The following is a 22,539-nucleotide window of genomic DNA, read 5'->3' on the forward strand; positions in this document are numbered from 1 at the left end:
TGTCATTATCTGATACAACATTCAATCAATGGCATTCTAAATAGCAAAAGATTTATTTATTGAACAGATGTCCCCTACATTTTACAAAACACTAGAAATTTTTGATTTATCCAAATATGATTTTTTTTTTCCAAGTATTTGCAAGCTTGCAACTTCATAATGAAAATATTTCCATACTTCCCTAATAAGCCAAAGAAATTGATCATGGACCCTTTGTTTCTCTCTAGGCCATACACTCTGAGACTGCCCAAACATTTCAAACTTTTGGACTAAGACACTTCAGACCCTGTCAGAGTTTCTGTGGAAGCAGATCCTTCTAGACTCAGTGCTGGGACTACTAAAAGCAGCCACCTGAGAATTGTCAGACAATCGGTGCAATTTTCCCCATTGGTACTCTGTTTCTAATAAGTAATGTTATAATATTTATGTTCCTTTTGTATCAAAAAACCCCAACAGTTGAAAAAAAGTTCCAAATTTATTAGATTTTAGAAGTTTTTTAGGAACATGGCCCAAATGAGGAATGCTAACAAATTAGGAGAGTCCAGCATTATTAATGTAACCACAGATATTCATTGAGCAGGTGTAAAGACATTTCACCCTAAACCATGACCTCCCAACCCTGCCATTAGAGTTTGGCCATTTTTAGCCATACAACATGGGTAGAAATGACCAAAATAGTATGGAGAATCAGCACCTGCTAATTTCAGTTCATCATTTGGAAGCTGAAAGATTAAGAATATTAAAAATACATCAAATCATGGAGTCTAAGTTTGGGCATAGATGAAGTTTTGGGTGGCTTACTGTTTATTCTACTGTTGAACTATAGACTGTAGATCTGGCGTAAAAATGATGATTCTCTCAGACAGTTTGTGTTTCGATATTAAGGATGTACTCACATTAGATCTGTTGCCAAGAGATTCTTGAAAGCTTTGGAATTCAGGTCTTCTGACCACTTTTTAGGGAATGCTGGCCGAGATGATAGCCAGCATTTTCCCAGCATGTCGACCTAGCCACGAGAGATAAAGGAGCTGAGGGCGTGGTCTGCCACTCTTGGCCAGATGAGTTTTCAGACCGTGACAGAAAAACAGGCCGTAGTTGTTCTGCTGTAGAACTGCCCAGGAAACGTTGGCCGGAATAAACCTCATTTATATCCCACTGATGCACAAATCAAACAGCAGAGCACCAACACAACGCTTTATCGTGGGAAATAAGTGAGACATTTTAAACAAATACCGCAATATACCTTTTGCATGGAAGAGATATTGATTAGTCAAACATGGGTGCAATAATCATTAATGGCCATTCATAGTAGTGTTATTATTAAGGTGTGCCAGAGATCTGGGCTCACTTTGATTGGGCTGCTGGGACAAATGGAACTTGATTAATGCTTAAATTTATTTCACTAGTGCTTCTTTTGCTTTGATAATTAAAAGTGTGCATTGTGAGACCGTCAACACACCTAAGAGGCAGTCTGACGCACCCGGTACCCAAGCTGGGCTGAGTCAGTCTATATTAAGTCGACTGTTATATTTAAATCTTTACATCAGGACTCTACTGGATCAGTTCTAAATGATCTACAGTTGAATATGATCCTTATTTATCTCATACTGGGCCTTCTGAGTTCATCCAGTAAACGTAAAAAGTCGTTGTGGCTCCTTGTTCCCTCCTTTTAAGCTGACTTTCTTCTGGTTAACAAAAGATTTGAACAGCCTGTGGGTGGAGCCCCTGTCTGGGATTACTACATCACTGCCATCATAAAGCTGAGAGTAGACAAACCTGTTGGAAACAGCATGTTTAGAACAGCGTGTTCTGAAGCCTGACCTTCATTGGATTAGTTTTTACATGATAGAAAAGAAGGGAACACTTAACAGCACAAACACACCCACACACAGTGGCACTGATTACAATAAGTGTCTTGGAAAGAGTGTAAAATGTTTATTGTCTTTTCTGAGTTCCAAACGCCAAATCACTGAATTAACAAAACAAGTCATGTTAAAAAATGGAAACGAAAGATTCAAAGGAGGGAAGTTAGCAACACTTAAAACCCATTTAGCTGTACAACTGAAAAAATGAGGGGTTTCCAATGGTGATGAAACCATCTGCATTAAGCCCAGACCAGAGCTGGCTTCAATTTATTTTCAAGGCATTCCACATTCAGACTCCAGTCACCTGAACTGGCCCAGAGCTCCTCTGATCGTACAGTCCAACTGTCTCTTAAAGTATTACTTAAAACGGTTAAAGAAAAACAAACTGTGGAAAAACCAAAGATTCAGTATACCTGTGACACTAAAACATAGAAGAAGAAATCATTCAGGAGGTAAGGTGGTCCTGGTTCAGATGCAGCCCGTTGGTCCCGCAGGCTTGGGTGGAGGACGTTCATGAGGAGGAATCCCATGATCTGCTTCCAAATTAAGATTCTCAATTAGAGACAAATACTCTTAAATTAACATCTTTCTTTTCTCCCAGCTACAAAAAAAAAAACTGTGGTAGAAAGACAAACACCCAAATTTTCTCAAATAAGCAACGAGGGATATGTTCAAAATCCTGACACGGGTTGCTGTGATTTACAAAAATGTGGCAGATGATGTGTAAAAGAACGTGCTGCAGCCTAACAAAGCTTTCATGATGGGGAGGCAAAAAAAGTGAGAAGAAAAAAAAGGTGAGGGAGGAGTGTGTCACGCTCATCAGGAGAAACTTTTGCAATAATACGTGTAACTGAAAAGTAGAGAATAAAGGGATGAATTCTATTTATGGGAAATGAGAAAAAATATATAGAGCCTTCCAATTCAACTTCTAGAAAATAATAGAGGAGCTACAGTATAATACACACACAGATTAACTGCCTGCTCAGGGACTCGACTTCCTTTTATCATAATTATTACTTTTGTGCAGGAGAAAATAAAATCTGAAACTGAAGCAGACAAACTAAAACAAGCTTCTCTTATTTACACTGAATACAAGTAATTGCATTAGCACGACCCCAGCGCACTCTGTCCATCAGCTTTGTTGACTGCGGCATCCGCAGAGTTCAGAGGCCGGGCGGGTGTTTCGGAGACTGAGGGTGGTGTCTTCAGGGACTGGTATTGAAACTGAAATGCTCAAGTTGAGCCGAGGAAGCTGTACACATCCCTAACATAAAAAGGCCAGGCTGGGAAGGCTCCAGAGTTTTTTTTTGTTTTTGTTTTTTTTTTCAGCATTGCTATAACTGATTATGTCCAAGCCTCGAGCTGACCCAGAGAGAGCAAGAGACAGAGAGAGAAAGAGAGACACGGGGGTGGGTTAGAGGTTGTCCCCAGGCTGGTACTGAGGCTCGGTGGCTGTGAAGTAGTCTTCCAAGAAGGCCTGTAAGTACTCGAAGGTTGGCCGCTCCTCTGCGTCCTTCTTCCAGCACTGCAGCATCAGCTCATGCAGGGAGATGGGGCAGTCCTGTGGGCACGGCATCCTGTAGCCCCGCTCCACCTGCTCCAGAACCTCACGGTTGTTCATACCTGCAAAACAAAGACGTGAAGGTGACAAAGAGAGAGCACAGGATCAATACGACCACTCTGGTCTGAGCGTGCTGAATCTGCAAGAGCTGCAGCGAGTGCTGTTTTAAATTAAACCTCTAGAAGAACCAGAACTAATGAATTATATTTACTCCTTTTTGGACCACAGCAGCTTTATTCATAGTAGAGAGAGAGAGACAGGAAATGGGGGAGAGACACGGGGGAAGACACACGGGCAAATTGCCAACAGGCTGGGACTTGAACCTGTGCCACCCGCGCCGTAATGCGACATATGGGCACACCTATGACCTAACCCACTAAGTACATTTCTTTAGACTGTGGGAGAAAGCTGGGGTACCCGGGGAGAGCCCATACAAACTCCTTCTTCTTCCTAAAATAAGAGCACCGCCTGGTGGAGCAAAATCCACCTGTTGCGCTGTATTAACCCTGTTTGTTGTCACCCGGTTATTTAGCGGACACTGTTTTTCTATTTGAGGTAACAATGACCTTGATCTTGACCCCAGTGACCCCATATACAATCCCAACCTTGTCTTGGTCATAAGCTATCTGCCCATAAAGTTTGATAAGTGTAGGCCGAACAGTTCTCGAGTTATTGAGCGGACACTTCTGTGGACGCCCACCTGCCTGCTGTGGGTGTTCACATAAAACGTCCTGTCTTTTGATGGGTGTATAAAAAAATATGTCACTTTATTTTAAAATTTGACTGAAAAGTGAGCGGTTAAACGCTGTCTTTATAAACCAGGTATACAGACTAACATTAATATTCACAATACTGTGTCATGATCTTCCAATCTTGGCTGGCAAAGCACGCTAGTTTGGTGAAAACTGCTTAAAGTTTGTTCAGTGATGGTGTTGCTTTTTTGTTCATGATTCGTCAATGATTAAATTATGAGGCCTGTGATAAAAAGCAGTTGTTTTTTCACTGAACCCAAAACAAAACAAAATTAAATTTTTGAGACCAACCGGAATTATGCCAGGAACTTGTTGTTGACTGCAGAAAGCGTTTGGTCAAATACTAGTGAGTGTGCATGTTTATATTTGAGCCTGTGTGGATTAGAGAAAATCCAACGTAAATTCAGACTTGTGCATCCAATTGTTTTAAAGTCTTTAAATATGTACAATCACTCCACCCCTGGAAAAATCACCATGCCATTCATGCCCATGATGAGTGTATGTAAACGTCCGACCACAATTGCATATATCGACATGTAAATGATGTTTCTAGACTCATCGTTAGGAGCCTCTGAACTGTGAAAACGTATTATTGCCACATGCTAAGCAATGCTGTATCACAAGAAGATCCCTGGGTCAGTCTGGCTGCCTGAGGAGTTTTGGTTACAGATGACCCGAGAAACCTTCCAGTTTTTAACCGACTCCGGCGGGAATCAGTGTCTCCCGAGTGGGACAGTTCTTTTTCTTGAGAGCAGATTTCTGCTGTTGTATCCACCACCTCATGAAGCTGCTAAGGTGCCGCTCTTCCCTCAGGTCACTGCATGCTAACCTTCTCCACCTTCTCTCTGCAGTGCAACCAGCCCAGCGGCACCATCTGGTCAAACATGTGTCCCCCCCCCCCCTCCCTGCAAGGAGCTGTACAGCCCAGCCCGGCCTCTCTCACTCTCTTTCTTTTTGTTTCTATGTAAAATCTTTTCCCACAGGGCAGCAGAAGTAATTAAGGGTTATCTCATATTCTGGCAGGGAGAAGAAGGTTACCCAAGCGTAAAAGAACCTTTTAATCCCATAAACAGCAGCAGCAGGGGCTGCTGGCAGTGATAGCTGTGTGTGCTTTGGTAACAGCTCAGTGTTTCTAACAGTTTATAAAGCCACTTAATCAACGTGGACTGAGCAGCTCGAGGTGAACGCAGTTGAGCGTCTGCTGCGCCGCTTGACCCTTCCCCCCCTCCTCACCTGGGTAAGGCACCCGACCCTTGGTGACCAGCTCCGTCAGCAGGATGCCAAACGACCACACGTCTGACTTGATGGTAAACTTCCCATACAGGGCAGCCTCTGGGGCGGTCCACTTGATGGGGAACTTTGCACCTGAGGAGAGCAGTGAGATCACATTAGCATTAATGAAGAGAGCATGTCTGCATTTCAGAGTCATTCAGTTCAACATACTCTTTATTTATCTTATACTTTATACAACCCCTCACCATCTTTATCTTGGTTGTTTTTTTATTTTCATTTCATTTCATTTCGACTCTGAATGTGTGGATTTGCAAAATGACTTCATTTGTCAAAGGGAGGAAAGAAATTACAAACAATAATGACAGCATCTGCTGAGCACATACAAATGGCATGAACAGGAACAGCTGCTATGAGCTTCAACTAACCACATGAGGACAGTTATAGTATGCTGACTGCTGACACCTACTGTACACTATATCGCCAAAAAGTATTCGCTCATCTGCCTTCACACTCATATGAACTTGATGACATCCTATTAGTAATCCACAGGGTTTAATATGACGTCGGCCCACCCTTTGCAACTATAACAGCTTCAACTCTTCTGGGAAGTCTTTCCACAACGTTTAGGAGTGTTTATGGAAATTTTTGACCATTCTTCCAGAAGCACTGATGTTGGACGAGAAGGCCTGGCATGCAGTCTCCGCTCTAATTCATCCCAAAGGTGTTCTATCAGGTTGAGGTCAGGAATCTGTGCACGTTCCTCCACACCAAACTCACTCATCCATGTCTTTATGGACCTGCTTTGTGCACTGGTGTGCAGTCATGTTGGAACAGGAAGGGGCCGTCCCCAAACTGTTCCCACAAAGTTGGGAGTATGAAACTGTCCAAATATCTTGGTATGCTGAAGCATTACGAGTTCCTTTCACTGGAACTAAAGGGCCGAGCCCAACTCCTGAAAAACACCCCCACACCATAACCCCCTCTCCACCAAACTTTACACTTGGCACAGTGTTTTGCTTGGTGATGTAAGGCTTGGCTGCAGCTGCTTGGCCATGGAAACCCATTCCACGGAGCTCTCTACTTCATGTGAGCTAATCTGAAGCTCACATGAAGTTTGCAGGTCTCAGTAATGGCTTCTTAGCAGCTATTCTTCTTTTTAAGCCTTGTTCGTTCATTTGTCTGCTATTGGTCATTCTGGGGACCAATCTCGACACTCGACAGCGCTTTGATGCAGACTCGTTCCTGTTCAGTGAGTTTTACCATTATGAACAGGAGTTTCATATCCAAACGCGGGACTTCTCTGAGAAGTCAGAAATGAATAAAGCATTACATTCAACCACTAAAACTATTGTTTTCTGTTCAGGAATGCAAATGAAAAACCTGCTGTTGAACTGTAACATTCATCTGACCGTGTATATAATTCTAACTCTGCTGCTTTCACGAAAATCAAATAGTGGCCCAGAAAAAGAGAAGTTCAAAGAAATCATTGATTTTAAACCCCCCCCAAACATTAAACGGATAAGTGGTTTAGGTGGATGGGCTCATCATGGCTATGATGAGTGTGTAAACTGCTGACTGCAACTGCAGCTCTGTGGATTTCAGCATAAAAATGAGCAGACAGATGTGATAGCTACTACTGAGTGGCTACTGGAAAATGTTTTCTCCCAATCAGGGAACAGCTAATGCAGCCTGATACCAGAAAATCTCAAAAGCTTCGAGGGTCAATAGTGGAGTATAAGATCTTTCCGTGTCTCTGGGGCAGGGAGCGTCTTCTCTCTGTTTCTGTGGAATCGTGAGCGCATATTTGGAGCTGATTGTGGTTTCACTGGCTGGTCATTTTCTTGTGGGTGTAATGCAAAGTTTGTAACCCCCAGAGAGAATTTCCTCCATGACCTAATGCAGTCAGACAGTGTGTGTGTGTGTGTGTGTGTGGGAGAATAAAGTATGTGCATTTAACATTGTGTGTGAATGAGCTGGAAAGGATTTGGAAGCCCCACCTTGTCGAGCTGTGTATTCGTTGTCCTCGATGAGCCTCGCCAGGCCGAAGTCGGCGATCTTGCACACCAGGTTGTCACTCACCAGGATGTTGGCAGAGCGTAGGTCTCTGTGGATGTAGTTCATCCTCTCGATGTAGGCCATGCCTGCTGCCACCTGGAGCGCAGCACAGAGAACAAAACTAGCTAAAACATTTCCTGTCTCAACTGCTGAGAATGAAGTTCACTCAAAACTACAGCTCATGCCTGTTTGAGATGAGTGTAATCCATATTTTTATACTGTATTTACAAATGGCTGTGAGGACAGCTATAAGGCTACACTGACTGCATGTGTGCCATTCATTTGAATGGGTGAATGTGTCATATATTTGTCTCATGAGGTGCCAGACAGGCCAGTTCAGGGCCTGGATTCTTCTGCACAGAGACCATGCTGTTTTAATGAGTGCAGTGGGACGTTTAGTATCGTCTTGCTGAAATATGAAAAAGACATCATCTGGGCGCGAGCATATGCTGCTGTAAAACCTCTAGATACCGTTCAGAATTGATTGTGCCTTTCCAGATGTGTAAGCTGCCAATCCCACAGGCACTAATGCACCCCCATAGTGATAATAAGCTGGATGGTCTCTCTCCTCTTTAGTCTGGAGGATGCTGTGTCCACGTTTTCCAGACAGAACTTCAAATTTTGATTCGTCTGACCACAGAACAGTTTGCTACCATAACAGGATCATTATTGGCTTTAAAGAGTGCAAGGCATGGATGACATCAACCACTCATTGACGCCATGGCCTGAAGTTCCTCGATCGCGGCATACCTGTGCTGCCATGTCCACTAGGTTAGGCAGTTTGAGCCCTCGTCCTTCTCCGTCCTTTAAAAAGTCCAGTAGGCTTCCTGGAGCAGACATAAAGACATATCATGTTAACACTCATGTAGACACTAAAACACAACTTCAACAAATCAGCGGTGCCTTCCTGCCTCTGTGCTCTACGGGAACTTTTTGTAAATCTGAGGTGTATCAACCATGGCGACAAATCAGCTGAATGTCTCTGAGACAGAGGGCCTCTTCACTTCTGCTTCAGCTCATCACTGTTTGGAAAATAAATACAGGATGGGTAGACCTAAAAAGACCCCAACATCAACTTCCTCATTCATAGCCTTCCACAGTGGATTGGCCTTTTTAAAGGCGCTCCTCTCCAGCTTAATTGGCTGACCTAGATGTGGCAGGCTCTGCATGCCAACAGACACAGCGATGCACATCAAAGTTTCCATTCTTGCGTTCTCTGGTGATTAATGCAGCTCTTTCTTGTGCCGTTTCTGAACTCCAGTGTTTTGAAGGTTTTTAATCATCTTCGCTCTCTTTGAAATGAAGGGTTTATCGTACTCTTTGGGCTGGAAGGGAACAAAAACACTTTTATTGAATGAGTGCTCTGACAGCCACATTTCCTCTGAATATTCGTGGTCATTTCAAATGCTTTTCTCTGAGTCAGGTGACCTTGCTTTTGCTATGGTAGCGAGACACAGTCCTCGCTGGTACACAAAAATCAAGTTATTTTGCAAATGTGCTCATTTTACTTGGCAAATTCATAGTTCTGAGAAGATGAACCTGTCCATTTTCAACAGGCCATTAGTTTCACCTTTAGGCCAAAATGTAGGCTTTATATAATAATATATATTCATCTCATCTCTAACAAACAGATTATGATTGCTTTGGTAAATATGTTCTTCCCAGAGAACAAATCTTTAATCTTTATTTGTCTAGATATTTGTGAATAAGATAAATAAAAAGAAATACACATTTTAAGACAGGAAACAGTTGCATAAATTAAAAAAAAATGTAATAAGTGAATAATTAACAATCATGAATTGTATTTTTGGGGTGCAATGAACAATGCAGCTAAGAGGTTTGAGCTTGTGGGTGTGTTCCCTCTACCTTTGCCCATGTACTCTGTGACGATGTAAATGGGCTCCTCAGACACGACGGCGTAAAGCTGCACCAGCTTATCATGACGGAGTTTCTTCATGATCTGAGCCTCCTCCAGGAAGGACTCCGGGGACATTGTGCCAGGCTTCAGAGTCTTCACTGCCACCTTAGTGGTGCCATTCCACGTTCCTGGTACACAGACGCCGGCATCAGTACAGTGGGAACATGGATTCACATTTGAATTGTGTCATTTCACAGTCAGGCTCGACAAGCCTGCTGTCTAACCAGAAGATATGATTGGCAGGTATGAAGTGACTGTAGTGAAAAACAAGGGGAAAGTCTTGCTTTGAAATGATGAGATAAACATGCAACACAGGATAAGATCAGGAGACTGTAAGGGAATAATCTTCCATGCACAGTGGTGGGGCTGAAGGATAATTAAATGTGTACAAGATTTAGAGTGGACATTGATTTGAAATGGCTTTTAAAGGCTTGGGGAGAGATTCAGCAGGGCTTTGAGAGTCACAATATGCCAACACGGGAGTGGATAATCCCTTGTAGGATGATCAACAAAAGCGAGCCTGTAAGCTCCTCACTGGTTACATGTCAGTGAGTGTAACACAGCACGGCTGTGCCGCCAATGCACACTCTAACAAAATCCTGTGCTGGAATGTAGGTAAAGGCATAGATGGCTTATACTACTTTAATAAAGTAGTACCCCTTTTATATTACTCTGTGACAGTATACATGCAAGAATATTAGTAGTGGTCCAAATGTTAGACAGAGCCTGTTTGCTAACATTTGACCTACTTGTCTAATTTAAGAAGCTTAATGTAAGGGTAAGCTCATATGTGAGAGTGGGCTTCTGTAGCATTGCAGCTGTGCTGTCATTTTAGGGCGTCAGGACCAGTAACCTGCTGGGTAGTGATGCAACAGGATCATAGAGGTTGGGTGAAGACCCGACCTCTGACCTCAGTATGTGTTCAAGCTGGAATATGATAAGAGTGCAAAAACTGCAGTATGAAAGTTAAGCTTTGCAAACATACCTTCAACTTTTCATTTTAGGTTCTGTGTACTGAAGAGAAGACACACACTACTGGGGTACAAAACTGTATTTATAAATTTCAAAGACACTTTATGGATTATGTGTTAAGAAACCAACACCCAAATCCGGTGGGAATGCTGGAGAGGGATAAGAAAGTATAAGCTTTCATCTCAAATTGCTAAACAAACCTGCACAGTTTCTTGGCGACATGAATACATGGATGAGCACAAAGGACGACCTCCACGTGTATTTGTGGGGTGGGCCAGAGTGAAAATTTAAAAAGGGTACTTTTTCTTGAATTTCCTTACCATAAAACACATCGGCAAAACATCCCGTTCCCAGCTTTACTTCCAACTTAAGTGCGTCTCTGCTGATCTCCCAGGAATCATGACTCAAGCCCACAGTGTCAGGGATGTAGTTCACACACACGCCCGTTAAATTATAGCACAAACCATCTGCACTCTCTACAGGGGGGAGGGAAGGGAAGGCACACAGGGTTAGGGGAGAGGAACATGCAGTGAGGTCCACATGGAAGGAGGCCATCTTTAGGCTGTGAGAGGTTCCTGACACACTTTTCCAGATGATTTTGGCAGAAAGGGATCTGAAACCAGGAACATTTGATTGGCAACATCCCCAAGCTAAGAATTATCAAAATTTTCTTCCCCATGTTCTCACACTATTCGCCTGTGTTTTGGACTGTGTCTGGTGTCCCTGTCAGCTCAGTGCGGCTCCTTCCAAGTGGCCTCCTTAATCGGAGGCGACTGGATTCGTACCCATCCAGACCTCCCCAAACTGCCCATTCCCGAGACGCTTGATCAGCTGCAGCGACTCCCGTGGGATCTCCCACACGTCTTTGGTTTTGACAGACAGGTCAGCGAGGCGGGGCATGCCTTTGTGGCAAGGAACCACTAAGCGACAGCAGAGCCCCGCAGCTCGATCTGCACACAGCGCACAGCAACGCGCAAAAAAAAAGAGCACAGAGACAGAGGGAGATGGACAGAGAGTTAGCGCAGCACCCTGCAGGAAAGAGAGAAAAGCTTGAGAGCAGCACAATAACTGGAAACACAGTAAACATCAAAGCTGAGAGTCAGTGTCTCTCGTTTCATTCTCCGGAGGGCACGTGGGCTGATTCCAGGTCACGTGATCCAGCTGTAATCAGTATGATGTGGCCTCTCTCATCCTTCTTGATCATCAAATCAGTCAGAGTGCTGACATACGCATCTCAGCACAAAGTTCTACATTTAAAATTAGAGACCAGTAATGTAAAAAAAGCAGAAAGGCATCCTACTGAAAGGCATTATGGGAAATGGAGGATCCGTTGACCTTTTTTGGAGTTAGCTTTTTATGTAATAACTTAGTTAGCTCTTCACAATAAGATGGAGATCTACTGACAGCTTGTGTTTGAAATGATTTATTATAGCAACAAAATGCACTTAGAGTTAGATGTCTGTGCTCAGAACTCATAAAGCCGAACAATCTGTAAAACTACTGAGTGATGAGTATCCCTCACAGCCTACAGCTGGATACTGGGGTGGCGGAGGGGTTAAAACAGGAGGCAGCGATTCAGGGCAGCCCCGGCTCTGACAGGTCAGAGGGAGAGATGGGAAATTTTGCAGCCTAAAGAGTCAAACAGAAAAATTGGGGGTTGTTGTTTTTTTGGTATATTTCAAGTGGTCTGATTGAACGAGCTGGCAGGCGACGTTGCATTTTTTGAGTGTGTTATAAGGTCACTCCACTATTTGTTGCTGGATGCTTTAAATTAAACTGTACTTAGCTCTGCAGTTATGCTTGAAAGTTAAATCACATATTTGTTTTTTCAGGCCCGTTTCATCTACTGTTTGCTGCTGAAGTGAAACAGTAAAAGTCTCCGACGCCGCTGGAGCACCAAAGCATCACGCAGGACCAAAGACTCACTGTGGCAAATGGCATTTATGACTTGCATTCAGTTTACAGTGATGGTGGTAATTTTTTGTAAAGAGCTAGCTGCATGGGGAATATGTACATCTTCAGTTATGTAAGGTTAAATCTGAGGGGACTTCGTGTACTATGAGAAGCATTGATGGCCATGCTTGTTTAGGCAGCTGAGTTGAGCTGAGCTGCTCCGGCTGTTTCCATCTGGATCGTCCCTGTTTGCTGTCACTTTAGCTGATAACGCCGTGCCGTCTATGTTCTCATTCTTGTTACCCTGTTGGAAGTGCTCATGTTTGCCCCTGACTGATTAAGCCAGTGGATTCGGTCTGAGTTTCCGTAGGTTACTTCGCTCTCAGAGTAGCCCTCCCTCTGTCCTGCCCTAACACCAATGATAAAGTGATCCTCCCCATCACTACCATGCCTTCTCTCCCTCCTCACGGTCACCGATAAGAGCCCAGTGTGTTTGCACGGGGCAGTAAAGATGAGATAAAGGCCTGCGTATCACTCGTAGGAGTGTTCAACCTGCAACTTGGCCATCAAAGCCCATCTGGGCCACCTGCCTGCTGCCACAGCTGTTCCACTCAAACATCAATACAGCTCGCTGTTTCCTCTGCTGGCTGTCATAAAAGCTGTCAACATGTGGACCATAACCACACAGAGAGAAGCAGAAGTGGCAGCTTAAAGCAGCGAATTCAGAGTGACCGATCCCTTTAATGAGTTCGAGCCAATATCCCTCAATGAAAGCTCATTTTATTTCAGACTAGTCTGCGACAGAGCACTTCACCCAACATACTCAACCAGATATTGTCTGGTTATGAATCTGTTATTGATGGCAGTTATTAAAGTTGACGTTCTGTTCTAATCAATAACCAAACCGGAGCAATTTTATACATTTCATCTGCGTGTAAACACCTGCTCTTTGAGGGTTTTGGTTAAGCAGTGAAGAAAATGGTGGAAGGATGAGCCGAGCCTGTGCTGTTGCTTTCTGACCCCTGCAGTTAAAGAACAGAACCACAGTCTACGATGCCAGATATGATCTTCAGCTCTTTAACAACATGTAAAATAGTGGAAAGCAGAAAGCAATAAAAGCAGACGTGTGCTGTCAGCTCCATATGTCATTTAGAGTTGTGATAAGGCGCAGATGGATGGTTAACGCGCCACAACTCAAACACATACAGGAAATCCATGGCATTGATTTTAGGACTTTAAGATCGATATGTCAATGACAACTGGAGCGTGACAGAAAGAGTAACCCTATCAGTGAGAGGCGCACAGAATGAGAGTGATAACACACAGCAAGTCACTTAGAGACACACAATCATTACATGACAGGAAAAACAAAATGATAAGTAAAACATTAATAGTAGCACATAATATACATGTCAGTGCACCAGTGCAGTCTCCAATAAGCTCAATACGCACATCTGGATGGGCTCAGTGGTCCCTTCAGAGTGCTTTGATGCTCTATAGCAGCGTGTTTCTTGTTTGCTGCATTACAATGAACATGCATACAGTTGCATGTGAGACACAAAGTAGCCGGTCTCTTTTATTCATCTTTTATTCCCACATGTGAAAATGTGTAGACCAAATGCAGTTACACAGGGTAACAGTGTGCGCTTAATGCATTTCTGATCAATTCAGGGAAATGGAGACCACACAGCAGACTTTCCTATTTGGGCCACAGCGTCAACGCTCTGTGTCCATCAACAAATCCCTCGATGGGAACATCTGTGTGGAAACCTTTTTAAAAACAGAGTGGACAGTGCACTCCTTTATGTAGCATTCGTCCAGATGTGGTTGTTTTCAGACAAATTTACACAACTTTTTTTTCCCATGACGCAGCTTCTAAACGACACTATGTGACAATGTGGAAATCTGCATCAAACATTCAATGTGTTTGATACGGATCTGACATGTGTATCATATACCGCCTAATACAGCCATAAATATACCAAACATCTGCATGTCCTCTTGTTTTTTTTAAAGCCAGATTCTTTTCTGTAATGAACTTCAAGGCCGAATGAATCAGATTTGGCCTTAAAGTGACGAGAATACTGAAACTACTAACAAAACTAGTACTAACGTTTAACTCCTCAGTCAGAGTGAAAGCTTGATGTAGGTGATCAGTTCAGTCTGGACTGAAGCAAAGAGTACACAGCTGAATTTCATAAAACTTGCTGGAGCAGTGGAGCATGTAAAAAAGGATAAATACATTTAATTCTGATGTGGATCTGGATAAAGTGAACCTTTTTCCTCTGCTACAGCAGCTTTTCATATTTTACAAAATGATCCTTATTTATCTTACACTGGCCATTTTAACTCTGTTCTCTCTTCCTTTAAGCTTCCTTTATTCTGACCGGTTGCCCATCGTAAACATAAGGTTTTAACAGCACTGTATAATTTATATGATAGAAAATAAAGAAAGGTCCTCCTTAAAACTGCCATTTAAAGCTGCTTTAAAGTCATCTGATATTTACTGTGCTGCATTTGCTGTATTTAGTGGGCCAATTTAAATTCTGTATTTGCTTTGTTAATTATTTTATTACTTAATATTCTTATTTAAATGCATATTTTTTACTTTATTGTAATTATTTAGATTTAGTTTTACATTATTAAGATTTCTGTTTTTCATATTAGTGTTTTGTTTTATTAAACTAGATTATATTTGTTTATTGTGTTTAATTTAATGGCTGCAAAAAAAAAAAAAAAAAAAAGAATTTCCCAGTGTTGAGATAAACAATATAAAGTATAAATAAAGTAAATGAACAAAAATAGCTTTGAAAATGAACCCTTTACCTCTACATAAACATGTAAACATAACAATTTATGCAATATTAGATTCTCAATTCAAACAAACGTGTAAAAATCCTAATAGATCAGAATCAGGATAAAATCTAAATAGAATATGAATATTTTGAACAACAGTTTTATTTATTTTGAGTAAAAAGTCCTAAAATATACTTCAATAAATAATATATATGATACCCTGTTTCAGAAATATGTAACAGGTTCTTCCTTTAGCCATTCTCCACCTCTCCATCAACTTTAATGAAATTCAAGCAAAGCGGCACTGAACCCTGCTGTGGATCAATCAGACTATAATCTAAAATGAACAATAACAGATTTTCTTCTAAACAAACAAAACAGAACAAATTGCAGAGATACATTTTTAAATCAACTTTAAATAGACAACAAACAAAAATAGTAACATAGATTTCTGAAAGTAACCTTTACAAAACAGCAAAAATACACTGAGAGTCTCTTGGTTTTACCCGAGTAGTGCTGAACCAGCTGTTGCAGTGTATCAAACTGAGCCCTGGTGGTGATGTAGTAGCCGCCGCTGTCCAGCTTTCGGATCTTATAATGCTTGACGTGGTCGCCTTTCACATCATCCCAGTCCCGTATGGATAAGGAGAAGGCACCTGGGGAATATGGACCAAGAGGTGAGGGGATGAGGCTCTAATCACTGAACTCCTTAGTACTCACTCCTACACATTCAACTCTTTTGCAGAGGCTAACACTGCTGTAGCTCACAAAAGCCTTGTGGGAAATATCTGTGTGTGTGGTTTTTTTTTTTACCCTTTGTGGTTTCACTTTCTCGGATGAGATAGGTGCCTCGAGGGTTGCCAGTGGACAGTAGCTGCCTCTCTGCATCCTTACGGCCCAGTTTACCAAAGTACCAGCTGCAAAAATAGGAAAAGAGGTGAAGTCAAACAGTACAATGAGCAGATTCACGTCAGCCACTTCCCCTCACCTTTTTTTCAAGTCATGCATCACAGTACTTCTGTTTTCTGGGTCATTCCTAAAAATCATTCTGACAAGGGATCAGAAAACCTCGCACAGTACTGTGAACGTTTATAGCCTGATAATGGGTAAGACTCTGCTAAGATCAGTGGAATTATCAAGAGGCCATTTATTTGTCCAGTACTTTAATGCATACGCTGCTAGCTGTCCTCAGGCCAAAATTTGTATGACACCACTGGAACATCAGCTGCCTCAGCCAATCAATGCTTGTGATGTCATCACAGAGTCTTGCTGCCAAGTCCAGCAAATTGACTTTTTAAGATTACATAACACATGTAACAATGTGATTACGAAATCAAGTGACGATGAGGTGGTCAACCTGAGACAGTCATTGAGGGTGATACTGTTGATCCCCTGCTGAATTTGTAGGTTTGCTCACTTACAAAGAACTGAGCAGTCTTTGATTTTTATGATAGTTTCATTTTAATGGAGAGCAACAGAATACAAACTAAGTTTGTATAATCAGAGTTAGTAAGGATTCCCGCACAGATGGCACTGTGCCCATGTGGCACACAGGTTACACACTGATAGCAGGAAATGTTACCTGCAGCCCATTCAGGTTGCATTAGTGGTCTAGCTCTTCCAGAATAGCACACCCATACATGCCATTGCACTAAGGTTTGCTGTGTCTCCCAAGTGTGGAGGAGATACCAGCAGGTGGTTGTTGAGGAGGAGAGCTGGGCAGGGATGTAGAAGAGCATTAACCCACAAGCAGGACCAGTATCTGCTCATTTGTGCATGGAAGAACAGAGCCCGACAAAATGACCTCCGGTGGGCTGCAGGTAACATTTTTCAGAATCAGGCTCCACGAGGGCGGCACGAGGGCCCAACGTACTTTAGCAGGTCTTGGGCTCACAGACCAGCACCATGCAGCTCAAATGGCATTCGCCACAGAATACCAGTGCGCTACAAAGCTAAATGCACTTCAATATTGCAGAATAAACAATCAAATCTGAAAAAATTCTCTTCTTCTTTAAGAAGGGTAGCATAACCCTTCAATGATGATGTTTTTGTTCCACTGCAGCCAAGCATAGAAGTAAAGGTTGAGGAAGAAGGAAACGTATATTTTAACACCTCCTGGTGTTCACACATGGACTGAAACTGCACCGAGAGAGGGAGTTTCACAGAGGCAGATCTGTGCTGATAAGAGGAGCTGAGCCCACAGCTCCTCTCTAAGCCCAGCATGCTCCACTGGGCTCATGATTCTACTTCACAGTGAATTGGTTGAATCTTTATTCAGAAAAAAAAAACACTGAGGAAACCAACTAAGGAAGATTTCAATATTCCATTTTATGTCAGAATGAAACATAATGTTTAGTAAGGAGCTCTTTCCTGCATTAGCCATACATGTAAAAATATATGCACCTAATGGAAATGCAAAAAAGAAAAAAAATCCCCAGCAATTGGATATTTTTCCTTCTCTCTTACAGTTTTCCTGACATTTCAAATTCTAAATCCATCTCTTTATAATGTCACATAAATGCCATTTTATCAGGCCGGTAGAAAAGCCTGCCCTGAGAATAAAGTATAAACTGTGGTAAGATGAACTTCCTTTCCCAGAAGGTTAACTGAACACGTGCTGCTGCCAGTCTGAAGCTTCGCATCCACTAATCTCGAGCTACTTCAGAGCAAATTCCAGATGAAAGTCACTGGGCCCAAACAAGTGCGTTTGTGCATGTGCACGCACACATATGCTACTTACTCTTCAGCCTGGATAGAGTCCACTGGAGCCACGTAATTACTGGGAATGTAGCCGCTGCCACCGGTAGTGAGGGAGCGAGCATCCCACCAGTCCCCTTCACTGAAAGAGAAAAAGACGAATGGGGTGAGGAACAAGGGCAAAAACAGAAGGAGCACATTCATACACTTCATTTTATATGAGTGGACATGCTCTGGCCCACTGACTTGTGGAAAATATATTGGACTCTATAAAGCCCATCGCAATTCAAAATCAAGAACCAGCCAAAAGAAATGCAGCGTTTTCAGGAGAGGAGCTTATTTTAGTCACTCAAGTGTACACTGCCAACACAGAATCTAATATACAATGTAATTATGTTATGATACATAATCCAAATTAAGAAAATTCAGTTGTGTACTACTGTCTTAATTTGGTTAACACAATATTACATTATATATAATAACAGAATTTCGAAAGTGTGTACTTTTTACGGGCACAGCCTTCTCTTACAAAGCATTGAATTACATTTATTATCTGTTGCAATACCAATATGTGACAGATTTACAACAGGAAAATTGTACTGGGGCAATATGAATTGGGTGACCACTAAAGTGGCAATAACTGACCGTGTGGCTAGCTTGGAGGAGAAGTCGATCACAACACACTTTCAGCCTGATGTGATATTTGTTACTTTCAATAACTTCTCAAATTTAAAGGGTATGCCGACACTGAAAAATGTTTTCAGCTCAGCCCACAATGTACAGACGGGTGACAAATTTGAATGCTGAGCCAGTGCTTAACAATCATTAATGTAAAAATACCTTTAAAAAGAGGCCCAGAGATCAATTTGTAGACCACAAACCTCGTAAGGGTAGACTACGATGCAGTATTCTACCAAATATTTGGACTCATTCTTACCATAAAGTTAGTACAGTATAGATCTGCAGTCTGTGTTTTGTGAAAAATTATTTAAAGAAAAGAGGAAAATCAAGTCCATGACATGACCAACAACTGTTATATATACACACCTGACACCTTGTTAGGTACGTCTAGTTCAAGCCAAGCTTCAGAAGCTTCAGAGGTGATTTAAGTGACTTTGTGCCAGATGAGCTGGTGGGAATATTTCATAAAATGCTGATCTACTGGGATTTTGCCTGACATCATCACTAGGGTTTACAGATAATGGCCCAATAAAGACAAAACATCCAGTGAGTAGAAGTGCTCTAGATGGAGGTCGGCGAGAAATGATCAGGCTTAAGTTCAGAGAAGGCCAAGAGTCAGTTAAATACACATACATTGAGCATCACTGAATGCATGCAACACACTGGACCTCGAAGCAGATAAAGCTCAGCTACAGGTGAGAAATCAAGGCCTACAGTTGGCACAGCTCATCACAACTTGACACTAAAAATACCCTGACCTGATGTGGATCACAAAACTGCAGCGACTTTGTGATGCTATCATGTCAATATGAACCAAAATCTCAGAGGAACAAAGAACCAACTTCCACAGCCCGGCTTCAGCCAATAAGATCAATAGTCACAGGATGTAGAGAGTGCTGCAGTAGTTTGATGCAAACTCATAACTAGGATTCATGTTTATAGATGAATTCCATCATTATTTCATGAATCTCACAAGAATCCAGCTGCCTGCCAAAAGAACCATAAAGCTGCATCCACAAAGGGAGGAATTCACTCTTTAGCCTTCACTTTGAGGCTGTTGTATCTGCCAGCTGGTGGTAGTTGGTATATCACCAACTACAGCTACAATAATAATATTATGATAATAATGATTGGAGCTGTGTGCTTGTTGCATGCTTCACGGGGTATCGGCTAGAAAGGTCCGTGCAGTGCGATCCATGTGCTAATTGAGCTAACCGTATTTTTGTTTTTGCTAGTTGCCAATGCTCCAACAATGTCCTCTAATGCAGTGGTCCCCAACCTTTTTTGAGCCGCGGACCGGTTTAGTGTTAGAAAATATTTCCACGGACCGGCTTTTAAGGTGTGGCGAATAAATACGTCAAAATAAATGATACGACCATAACCAAGTGTGATATTTTCTACGTATAATAATAAAAAACGTGAATCCACTTTGTATTCGTATGCAACTCTATCAGCAGCGTTCTCGTAACATCCCGCCTCAACATGAATAACAGGCTCTCTGCCCACAGCGCTCCCTGGTCAGCTGTTAGAGCCATGGTAAAACATGCCTTCAAAATAAGATACACCGCAAAAACAAATACAGTAGAAATCACCTCAGTCGGATTCAAATGGCCCAGTTTGGGGTCTATTATCGAATTTCGCTGCAATGGCTTCTGCTTCATCTATGAATTTGCTTCTGCAAATTTTATAATCTGAAATTTTACTCGTAAGTGCAAGTTTGTAGCTTAAGCTTGATTGTCCCCGGTGAAATGAACTGATATAAACACTAAAACAATTTCCAGGCGTTGTTAGTGTGTGTGTAGTTGTGCACGAACGAGCCGATGCATGGAAGTGGGCGGACAGGAGCTGAGGAGGGTTTTAGCGCTAAACTCATCCAGTTTATGCGATCACATTTAACTGGAAATTTATTACAATGGGACCAGATTTTTCATCCGAGGTAGGTGAATATCCGACGGATTTATGTGATGATTTTATTGGAATTAATGTTAGGAAAAATCAGGACCTGCAGATGCCATCCAACTAGAGCAAAAACCCGATTTATGCGACTTCGACTTAGGTGATTTTTACTGTATAAAGCGCATGAAAAATACAACTCACCATAACACTGAATCAGTGTAAGCCCCCTGAGCTTGTTTCTCTGATACTCATTTTTGCTGGCTTCTGGTTTGACTGGGTTCGGCCGATTTCACATGGAGCGTGGCTGCAGAGCCGCGGTGTCAAGCGCTGGAGAGTCAGTTTGATGGCTGGGTCTACCTCACTGCTATCCCCGGTGTTGATAAATAAAAATGGTAAATGGACTAGTTCTTACATAGCGCTTTTCTACTCTTGTTGAGCACTCAAAAATTTAAAGAAGCGTTATGTAGGTCAACCAACCGATTTCGTTAGACAGGCCTGAAGCTTCTGGGTTTAATTTTAGCGGTGACGTATCATGTGAGCAGAAACGTCTTGACACGTCAAGAGGAAGTCATGGAGGGAAGTAACGGAGCGAATCCGCCCATTTTTCAAAATAAAATATAGTTTAGGCGCAGATAAGTAAAACGGAAATAATTTAAGTTATTTATTCTTTATGTGCGGCCCGGTACCAAATGTCCCACGGCCCGGTACCGGTCCACGGCCCGGGGGTTGGGGACCTCTGCTCTAATGTCTAGACTAATGAGTTCACACTTACAACATTCAAGGTAGCTCAAAACAATAGACCCCCACCTCAAATCACACACACAAAACAGGGAGGGCTTTCTCCAAGAACTCGTTCTAAGAGTAGGAAAGTTCCTGATGTCCAAAAGCAGCCCTGCTCTTGAATATGCCCCCTACAGCGCACTATAATCTTCCACTAAAAATATTAACCCAGGATTAGCACTATTTCCGCCAGTCAGTGCCTCACTGATACGCTGTACCACTCTGTACTTCGATCGTGTCCCTTACACACCAGGAGGGAATGGCTTTGGATGTGTGTGAGTTTATCTGTGTGTGAGAGGGATGCTTATAAAACAGAGAAGAGAGTGGAGGAAAGGGGGGGAGTGAAGAGGCGTTGTTGAGCCTTCATTTATTCTGAATAAAGCCACGATGGGGGACTGCCTGGGGACGACATCCCAGGCAGAAACAGGCGTGCTTCCCTTTGTTCACAGGGGATCCCTCGGGAAGGGAGGGAGAGAGGAATACACAGATTCCCAACAATCTTCCTTCTGAGGGTAAAAAGTATGCAGCAATGAGAGGATGTGTTTGTTTTGTGTAATGTCGATATGCATGTTTGTATGGAACTGGGGAGGCATAAACAGACAGGGTGGGGTGGGTCCCAGTCTGTCCCGTTACTTCTTTTGTCTCCAGAAACAAACCCCTTAAACCAACTTAGCGCCACCACAAAAAGACTGAAAACAACAACAAGCGTAAACAACCACCCTCCTGTCTCCAAATGGATTCAAATCCTCTTTCCCTGCGGTGACTGCTGATGAGAGTATAATTAAACACAGGACTGTGTTGACTCAGACGAGTGGTACAGGCAGCCATTCACAACACCACAACACGTTTATTCATAGCCTGCAGTCGGCTCAGAACAATTCAAATTGAATTTACTAATGGTGTAGTCGTGTAGCGTTCTGGTAAAACAGAAGCTCTTTCCTGATTATGTCTGATGAAGCTTCACAATAACACACTCAATAACACGCTCACGGTGGGTTATAAACAATCTGAGCTGAAGGCAGTGGCTTCTAAACATTCAGGGATGTTTCCTCTAGGATGTCATCGTGCAAAACAAAGGAAAAACGCTGCTTTCTGTCAGCTGATGCTCTCCCAACAAAAGCTCGGTGCCCGGGCGGGTGGGGGCATCTGTCAGTCACTGCCAGCTCTGACAGGCTAGAGCAGACGAGGGATTTAGACTCTCTTACTGCCTGTCTCCAGCAGGGGTCAGTGTGGACAGCTGAAAGCAGCCCTGTCCATACTTGAGGCTGGTTTAAGGCGTGGGTGGATGGAGAGAGGTGGAGAAGAGAGGAGGGGGTGAAGATGCAGCTCTCTCTGGCTCATGCTGGAGAGGAAGATAGAGAGAAACGAGGAAGAGGAGGGAGCCTGGGCTCTAATGACACTATTTTCCTACTCTGGCTGGAGCCTAGCAAAGACCGAGGT

At 42.7% G+C, this 22,539-nt stretch overlaps 1 protein-coding gene across 2 annotated transcripts in view; it reads right to left on the reverse strand.

The window, feature by feature from the left end:
- Nucleotides 1–2,904: 2,904 nt before the first annotated feature.
- fynb (FYN proto-oncogene, Src family tyrosine kinase b) overlaps nt 2,905–22,539 on the reverse strand; it is a 76,940-nt gene continuing 57,305 nt past the window's right edge. The window contains exons 5-13 of one of the 2 annotated variants that reach the window (XM_030720908.1): nt 17,786–17,884; nt 15,859–15,962; nt 15,552–15,701; nt 10,677–10,832; nt 9,333–9,512; nt 8,217–8,293; nt 7,409–7,562; nt 5,412–5,543; nt 2,905–3,488 (exon numbers count right to left, since the gene is read on the reverse strand). In XM_030720908.1, the coding sequence (XP_030576768.1) occupies nt 3,280–3,488; nt 5,412–5,543; nt 7,409–7,562; nt 8,217–8,293; nt 9,333–9,512; nt 10,677–10,832; nt 15,552–15,701; nt 15,859–15,962; nt 17,786–17,884 (1,261 nt within the window). In that variant the 3' untranslated portion in view covers nt 2,905–3,279. Of the gene's footprint in view, nt 3,489–5,411; nt 5,544–7,408; nt 7,563–8,216; nt 8,294–9,332; nt 9,513–10,676; nt 10,833–11,141; nt 11,307–15,551; nt 15,702–15,858; nt 15,963–17,785; nt 17,885–22,539 lie in introns of both variants that reach the window. The other variant, XM_030720907.1, reaches the window with a different exon arrangement.

Source organism: Archocentrus centrarchus, chromosome 24 (genome assembly GCF_007364275.1).
Source record: "Archocentrus centrarchus isolate MPI-CPG fArcCen1 chromosome 24, fArcCen1, whole genome shotgun sequence".
NCBI classification, from domain to species: Eukaryota; Metazoa; Chordata; class Actinopteri; order Cichliformes; family Cichlidae; genus Archocentrus; species Archocentrus centrarchus.